This window comes from Trichosurus vulpecula, chromosome 5 (genome assembly GCF_011100635.1).
Source record: "Trichosurus vulpecula isolate mTriVul1 chromosome 5, mTriVul1.pri, whole genome shotgun sequence".
In the NCBI taxonomy this organism is placed as follows: Eukaryota; Metazoa; Chordata; class Mammalia; order Diprotodontia; family Phalangeridae; genus Trichosurus; species Trichosurus vulpecula.
Window position 1 is genome coordinate 310,068,114 of NC_050577.1, and position 8,965 is coordinate 310,077,078.

The 8,965-nt window shown below is 52.9% G+C and overlaps 1 protein-coding gene across 1 annotated transcript; it reads right to left on the reverse strand.

Moving 5' to 3' along the window:
• Positions 1-640: 640 nt before the first annotated feature.
• Positions 641-8,269, reverse strand: LOC118851432 (polycystic kidney disease and receptor for egg jelly-related protein-like). Its single transcript, XM_036760880.1, has one exon. It carries the CDS (start codon positions 8,267-8,269, stop codon positions 641-643), a length of 7,629 nt encoding a protein of 2,542 aa, XP_036616775.1.
• Between the last annotated feature and the right edge of the window lie 696 nt (positions 8,270-8,965).

Here is an 8,965-nt window from a genome sequence, read left to right on the forward strand (position 1 = left end):
TGCCTGAGCCATGACACAAGACTCCATCAGACCACCTCTGCATGTGTCCATGGAAGAAAGGGAGGTCACAGGGTCATACTCACAGGGAACTTATTTATAAGGTTTTGTGGGAAATTCCCTTTTGCAAGAGCCTGGTTTCTTGTCTAGAAAACACATAACATACAGACTTTAGCCAGAAACAGCAGAGATTTGTCCAAGGGATTACATGCATGGCTGGACCCCCCCTAACACTCCTAGCCTTCCAGAGAAGGAGGCTATACCATCTGGAAACTTCCATTGCAACCTCTCCTCCCCTGAAGCCATCTGCCCATTGAGGAGGTCTGAGGGTGGAATGGTGCTAGCTGATTGCCCTAGCCTGCTGCAGGATGGACAGACAGTTGCACAGATCTCTTCAGAGTCCCATGAAGACAGACCAGGCCAGGATGTTTCTTTCAAGGAAGACAATCTTTCCCCAACTCACACATTCCTAAGCATCCTTAGCTGCCCTCTTACCCTAATAGAAATTAGCCATCTGAGTTCAGGGGCCTGGGAACCCAAGGCCAAGGACTGGTGTTGTCAGAGAACCATCCTGCCTGCTCGGGTCCTAAGGGAGGTGGCTTGTTCCTGCCAGGGGCTGGCAGGGACTCAGAATGGTCCTCCCTTACACTACCACATAAGTCATCCTCTTCCCATTGATGTTTCTGGTTTTAAGCCCCAAGTACTGGTAGCTTTTATTCTCTGGATGGCCATAGAGGATGTCAGTGAAGTAGGCAGGCTCCTCCTGGGCAGGTGCCCGGCATGTGAGGAAGCGGAAGAGATTCCTCACTTTGTGAAAGAGGTAGGTTGCTGCCTCCACTTCTGCTGCTGGCTCCTCGTACACGAGCTGCTTCATCTCCTCATAGGCAGAGAGAATCACAGCCTGAAAGAGGTTGATTAAGACACAAATCATCACCAGCATAAATGAGGACAGGAACAGGCCCCCCAGGACCTCCTTGTTTAAAAATGCTGTGTCTTCGAAGGCTGAAACGCAGTAGGAGAAGATGGTCTGGGTAGAGTGAATGATGCTGCTATAATGCCACTGATGCTGGCCAAACACAAGGTAGCCAAAGACAACGTACACAAAGATGTACACACCTACCAGGAAGGCCATGTGGAAGATGCCTGGCAAGGCTGCCAGGATGGCTCTCTGGGCCAGCCGCACGTCGTAGAAGAATCTAGAATACATCAGCGTCTTCAGAATGGTCAGGAAGACTAGGAAGCCCAGAGCGATGCGAAGGACCTGATCCACGTGAGAAATGGCATGAAATGGGATGAAATTGTCTGGGTTCTTGAGGTAAAAGGCAAGGATTTTCTTGGCCATCCTGAATTGGATGTAGAGAAGCAAAACTAGGAAGAGAAACATCGACTTGATGCCGAAGCTAATGACATTGAATCCATTCCTGACATAGTTCTTCTTTTCCTTGTGGATGATGATGACTTCCTCGACCAGGTACACCACCAGAAACACTGTGGCAGCTCCGTACAGATACAGCTCAAGCTGACTCCGCCCATGGAAGAGTGGCAGACTGAACGAGTGGATGGCCAAACTGGGGTTGATGACTCCCAATGGGGAGACTTCAAATACAACAGAGATGGTACAAAATAAGCTGGCATCCGAATTAAAGGTGGCCAGCTCCAGGATCACAGCCCACGTTCTTTCATCGAGCCACCGGCTCTCCTGAAGTTCCTGCAGCCTTATCGTGGAATTGTACTGCTGCTGATTAGGGAAGAAATAAAACGGGTACCCCCCGATTCCATAGGTGTGAGACAGGCCATAGGAATAATAGGCCCATTTGTTGAGCTTTGGCTCGTAGGTAAAGCTGACCAGCCTCGAATCCACAGAAGAGTCAGCGGGGGTGGTCCAAAATCTGCCATAGTTTTTCCGATCCTCCATGAGCCAGCTGTATTGGTGTTGACAACGGATGCCCTTTTTCATTAACCTATTGGCCGCAGTACCGGAGAGGAAGCAGGACTTTCTGATAGACTTGGACCTCACTTGTCGCATCCTCGGCAAGCCAAGAATCCTGGACCAGCTGTTAGAGAGAAAAGTTGGATGCTGCCTGTTGTGAACCAAGGGCAGCAACACAGTGGTGAGCCACTTGAAGGTGTCATTCAGTTCTCTGACCTTTTCGAGGTTAGTGGAGAACTGACTCCTGACAGCCTGGTTATGGTGGAAGCTGTGGGAGTGCCTAGCAAGGGAGGTGATGCACAACAAGAGAGCGAGAAAGACGAAGTGGATGACAATGTTCCTCAGAAACACGATGGCCCTCTTTTTAATCCTCGTCCTCCTTCGGAATATTCTGATTTCGTCTTCCACCAAGGGTTGGTACATTCTTGTGCCACGGACCCGGACGATCTCATGGTGCAGTTCTCTTGTTTCATCAGCATCCAAGTTGACACCCTGCAGTCGGATCTCGATGTAATGGTACCTCGTTGTCCAGGAGATGTTCTTACAGTACTTGGCTCTGCTCGCCTTGATGCCCGATGTGAGCAGGATCTTGGCCACCTGGATCACAAATATGGACTGGCACAGGGAGTACACAGAGGCAAGCAGCCATTGCATGGATTTCTGGTATCCGTATGTCAGTCCGTACATGATGATGAAAAAGGAGGACACGCCTGCGTTGCCAATGACCAGGAGCCAGGCCACGTAGAGGCACCACCGGTGGAGGACAAAGTGAGGCCTGGCTTCAAAGAGCATCACTTGCTTGTGCCTGTCTCGTGGTGGTTCGCTTGATGGACCCTCGACTTTTCGGTCTTTATCTGACCCCTGTTCTCCTACATCGGAGGGTGATGAACTCAAGGATCCACCCCCTGCCTCTCTGAAGGTCTGATCTTTTCTGTCGGTGGCCTCCCTCGCTGGAGTAGCAGGCTTTGGGGTGGCAGCTTTCTGTTCTGCGGAAACTGCTGCGGTGGGCTGGAGGCCAGAGTTGGGGGGCTTCCCCTTTGTTTCTGTGATGGCATTGGCTGCTGCCTCAGGAAGCATCAAGTTGTTCCCCGGGGCCTGCTTTTTTGTGGGGGCGCCCTGGCCCCGAGTCTGCGGGAGGGCCGTCTCACGGTAGTACCACATCTCCAGGCGCTCCTTCCAGTTTCGGAAGTCCGACTTCATGAGGGGGTGAAGGCGAGGAGCCACGTGGGCGGTAGGCACCGCAGCGACTTCCTTCTGGGAGTAGGTAAAGAGAGCACTTAACGCCATCCGCAGCGGCTCGCAGACCAGGGCGCTCTCGATGCCTCTCATCAGCCCCCGCAGGTGCTTCAGCTCCACAGGCATGACCTCTCCCTCCTCGTCCCTGTTGAAAAACATGATGTTGCAGAGCAGCGTGCTCAGTAGTATAGTCAGACAGCAGGACAGCCGCTGCAGCCGGTTGAAGGGCCCAGTGACCACGCTAGCGAAGACGGACAGCCAGAGGTGGCTGGTGCCGAGCAGGTCCGAGGCGTGGATGAGGAAGTAGTCCTTCCTGCTGAGGGGCTGCGTCTTGTCCGCCACCTCGAAGGCCTGCTCCAGCGCATCCACCGACAGCCACGAGCGGCAGAGGAAGAGCCAGATGTGCCGGTTGAAGATGTTTTCCACCTTGACTCTGCTCAGGTACCAGCTGGGACGGCTGCCTTCGTTGTTGTGCCACACCCGGATGGCCCGGATGCTCCCCAGGTCACTTCGGGTGGTCAGGAGGAAGGTGTCGGTGCTGCCCCTGTAGAAGGTGGTGAAGTCGGGATGACTCAGGCAGTGCACGTCGCTGTTCGCCTCTGTCCCCAGGAGCTGGAGAAAGACGTCGGCCCGAGTGCCGGCGCCCAGGCGGCTCCCCGTGTAGAAGGTGACCAGGTAGCAAATGTGATCGTAAGGGTCGTTGTCAGGCAGGACGATCACGTGTTCGCGGAGAAACTTGTCCGTTTCATCTTTGTGCATCGCCCAGAAAGCCAGGACCAAGTAGGTGAAAATGATGAAGATCACGGTGAAGAGGCTCACCGGGTTTTGGGGGAGGGTCCGGATAATGTCCATGCGCAGGTCAATGCTGTTGGGGATCACCACCATGCGGGCAGTCAGGTATTTGATCCTGGAACCGTGGAGCCAGGGCTCGCTAGGCTTGGTCTCCTTGATGGGCTCGGGCTTGAGGTGACAGATGCAGTGCACGCGCCACCAGCTGCTCCCGTCCCCCACTGCGCAGTCCTCCTTTCCCCACTCTTGTTGAACGCCATCCATGTTCAGACACTGTGCCGTGAAAATGGAAATCCTCACTAGTTTGTCATTGGGCTTCATGACGATATAGGGGGATTGCAAGACCACGGAGATGTGCCACTTGGCAGAGACGCTGCCTCGGGCGGTGGCCTGCAGCAGAGACTCACTGAGGCAGATGAGGTAAGGGACCTTGACTTTGCAGGCGGAATCAAACAGAGCGCTCTCATTGGCCACCGGCGACATGTCAGGGGGCGCTAAGAAAGAGGCGATGGGGAGCGTATGGGTGATATTGTTGCCCACGTAGATCAAAACCTTGAACAGGACTTTCACTTCCGTGATGATGTGGATGAATACCTCCTTGTAGCCTCCATTCACCACAAAATTAAAGACTCCTGTAGTCATTTTGAGGAGGTCTTTATCTGGTCCCACAGTGAGATTAAAGACAGCTTCCTTCAGGTTTTTTCTAAGGATAAATGCTTCCACTACCTCTGGTTCGACCTCAAAGACGTCCCCATTCTCTTTGGTCTCCCTCATCCGGAACCCGACCACATCTACAGAAGGGCTTTCTTCTTGGCTCAGCCAAGGGAAGGGATCACCCTTAAACTCATAGAACGCAGTGGAAATGGGACCTTCTCTCAGTGCCACGTCAGTGACGTTACTTTTTCTCAGCGTTGGGTAAAAACAATTTTGGCAGTCTTTCTTGGCCAAGAAAGCCTCAGTGACATTTTGCTTTTCATCTTTGTTGACATGCATTTTGAAGTTTGGGGTTGATATAACTGTCTCCACCTCCCCAGGTACTTTAATGGATGAAACTGTATCTGCCAGCAGTTCTGTGACATAGAGAGTCTCAGTAACTGTATCCTTGTGAGTACCGGTCTTGAAGATATTAGACAAACTGGTTGAGATGCCAGTACTCACAATTTCTATTTGTTCAGAATGGAATTTTTTTTCCCTTTGCCTGTAACTCTGCAGTGCCAGGTTCATTTCCATTAGCCTGCTGGTGGCTGCTTTCTGGACACCTGCAGTCAAGCCAGAACCTTCCTGGGTGAGTTCCAGAATGGTCACCGTCACTTGATTAATTTCCACCAGGGTGTTGGTGGGCAGGCGGTTGCAAAAGTTGATGAGGCGTTCTTGTAACTCAGAGCGGTTTGTTTGTAACTCGGGCAGAGGCTTCACATCCTTTAAAACAGAAGCCACCAGAAAGGCAAGATAGCCTGCTTGGACAAAGTCCCCCTGTTGAAACAGAGTGGTCAGCATTGCACCAGATGAGTTCTGAGTGAGGCTGAACAGGTGACCCAAGACAGTATTGGGTGAGTCTCTGTCCAGGGGAGAATTCACAGTGGCATACAGAGTCACTTGGGAGAAGGTGCCCAGAGAATCATAGACCTGAGCATATATGATCACCAAGTAGTTATTAGCTGGCATCCCAATAGGAAGAAAAGAAGGAGGAGTCACAGGCTGAGCCCCAAGGTACATCACAGCCCCCAGAGTATTGTGATCTAAAGAACTGATGTCGTCCACATCCCAGAAATTTGAAGCTATGATTTTAAAACTGAGAGGTAAATTATAGTCTCTAAAGTCGCTACACTGGACGACAAATTTGGTCACTAGGGCTGTGCCTTTGTCAGGGTGAATGCTGCACTGACCAACATGGGGAGGAGAATTAATATAAAAGGAATGGTTAGAAACTGAGAACCCTCCACCCCAGTTTGACACCCTTAGAGAAATGAAGCAGAACTGGTCTCGAAAACCCTTAAAAGCAGAAGCTTTGATTGACAAGTAAGGGTTGGCTCTCCCAGTGCTGGTCTTATGGGCCCAATCAAATGGGATCTCGTGTCCTAAGATGGACAAGAGTGACCAGAGATAGTCGACAGGAGCTGACCCGCAGTCTGTGCACTTTCCAGACAAGGAAAATCGATCTGTTATAATTAAGTTATTTTCACAATTTTCAATGCATGAAAAGCTCATGGCAGGTGGGGGGCCAGCAGTCACAGTGATCCTTTGATCATTAAATGATTTCCTGTCATCCTTCTGAACCACCAGGCGGAAATAATACACCTGGTTGCCTCTGAGTGTTCCTGGTAAGACGGTATGCACAGGGCCAGATTCCTGAATCCACCTCAAGTCTGGCAGCCAGGGAAGGCAGGTGTCTCTGGTGGAGTCGGGCACAATCACAGACTCAAAGTGGGACCTGTTGGTGGTGCAGTACCACCTGTAGTCCAGACCCTGGGAAAGGTCATGGGAATCAGGGTCTGAGGAAGCTGACCCATCCAAAGTCCAGCTCTCATTGAAAGCCACCCTCCGGTTGTAGCCTCCCCCAATGACGGCTACCAGCTGGCTTTTAGAAATGGAAAGAAAGAGAAAATCCGAGGCTTTCATCTCCTTCTCTGCAGTGGTGACTGTCACGGAGAAATTCACGAGATACAGTCCCTGGGGCAAGACTCGCTCAGGAATTTGGAAGAAGGAAAAGCGCTTCATTTGCCTAATCCACCAGGTCCTCAAGGGCCTGTTCCAGTCTGGAGTGGTGTTTACATTAAGAATGGGGTAGAAATTCCAGTCTCGAGTCACGTTGTGGGGGATGCTACAGTTGACCTTCACGGCAGTATTTAGGGTAAGGGGATACCTCCCACTCATTGTTAAACTGGGACCTTCCTTGATTCTCACCTCGTGGATGAAACAGGGGTTCTGGACACAGGCCACTGGTGACTTCAGCACTTTGGAACCATACGTGTCCAGGGAGGCTTCTAAGACGGCTGGCTCCAGACTGCTGGTGGGGCAGTGTGCTTTCTCTGCGAAGCCTGCATAGGCATCAGGGTGAAACGGCAAGACAGAACGAGGAATGAAGCGGGAGGCGCTGGGGAGCCGGTCCTGATAAGTGTATGTCCGGTTGTGCCTGAGGCTGGCCCCAGGAAACTGGAGGTGAAAAGTCCACTGGAGGTGCAGGAGAGGATGCTGTAAAGGGATGAACCACACGAGGTAGATGAGTCCACGGGGCCCCAAGGGGGTGATGTTGAAGAAGTGGACTTCCAGGTCTTTGTTGGGCCTGGTCCCAAAGAAGGCTGCCCCTTTGGGGCTGAGATAGAGGTGCACACTCAGGCGGTCACAGCGACTCCCAAGAAAATCCAAGGCAAACAGCCAGGACAGGCCCTGCTGCTGATAGAAAAAGAGATGGCTCTGGGCCTTCTGGGCACTACCCCTGCCTGGGGGTGCCCTGGAGTAATAGATGCCAGGGCCATAGGAGCCTGTCTGGGCCTGTCGGAGATTCAGGCTCAGAGCGCTGCCCCTCACTCGGATGCCCAGGGTGCTATTGACTAGGTGGAGGTCTCCCTCCATGGACTGACCAATGACCCGGCAGGCCCTCCAGTCCCAGCCCCGGCCTGGCAAGACAAGGTGGGCCAGTGTCCAGCTGGGGGTCCCTCGGCCACGAGTATTGCCAGGGATGCAGGAAATGCCACGAGCCTCAAGATAAGCATTGCAGGTCACTTTCCAGACCTGGCAGAGGCCACATTCCCGGGGCTGATACAGCCTAAAGGTTAGCCTGGATCCTATGGACTGGAGACGCCAGGAGAGGTGGAGGGCTCCAGAGAGCCTCTGGGACAGGGGAGGGGAGCTTGCACTAAGGATGTGAAGCAAGGCAGCCTCGGCAGGCCTCCCAGGAATGGAGCTGGAACCTGATTTGGGTTTTAATTGGGGAACCTGGTAAGGGAATAGGGCACCCTTGCAACCTGAGCCTAGCCTGGGCATAGGGGCTAACTGAAGGCCTAGAGCCAGGTCCCATTTGGAGCCCCGACCTGAGGAGGCCACAGGATCAGGGCTACGGTCAGGCTCTGGGGCCGGGCCTAAAGGGAACCCCAAATAGGATTCTCGGTGAGGGGTCAGTGTTAAATTGGAGCTCTGGTGAGGCCCGCGAGAGGGAAAAAGGAGAGCTTGCAGGCATGGGTGGAGACTCTGCCTGGGCGCTGGCCGGGCTGGAGGTGAAGGAGCGGGGGCGGCGCTGGAGTAGCGCCTGGGAAGCGGGGGCGGTGGCAGTAGCAGCAGCAGCTGCAAGAAGGGAGCCAGCGCTCCGACGCGAAACATCCTCCCACCTGGGCTGGCTGCGCTCTGTCCGAGCCTGGGGGCCAACGTTTGCCCCACTCCCATCCCCCCGCATGTTCGCGTCCCGTCGCCCCGCAACGAGTGCGTGAGTGTGCGCGCGAGTCTGTGTCCAGAGGAGATGCGTTCTCTCCGAGGCTCGCGGTCCAGAGAGCCCACTGGCCCGTGAGCCCAGCGCCCATTTTCCACTACGGAAAAAAAAATGAGGACTTCGGAGCCCCACGAGGTCAGCACCCCACTGCCCTACATATTAGAAAAGAAGAAAAACCTCAGAAATCGAGGAGCCTATCCTCTCGCCTTTTCAACATAGACCAGGGAGTCCAGCCCCCAACCAGAGAAACAGAGCTGGAGAGTAGAGGGAACCGCAGAGACCCTTCCCCCACCCACAAACCAAGGACCCACGAGGAAACCCTACCCACCTCCTGACAGAGATGGGGTGAAGAATAAGACTTTATCGACATGGCCGATGAGGAAATTTATTTTGCTTGACTATATTTGTTACCAGAGTTTTTGGTTTGGGGCTTTTAAAGGGGTGAGGGAGTGGGAGTGAGAGAAAATGGATTTTTGTTAATTACAATAAATTTAATTTGAAAGCAAAAAGAAATTTATATTTTAGCAAAGAAGTGGAAACTAAGAGAGTAACCGTCCATTGGGATATGGCTAAGCAAGCAAATCATGGTA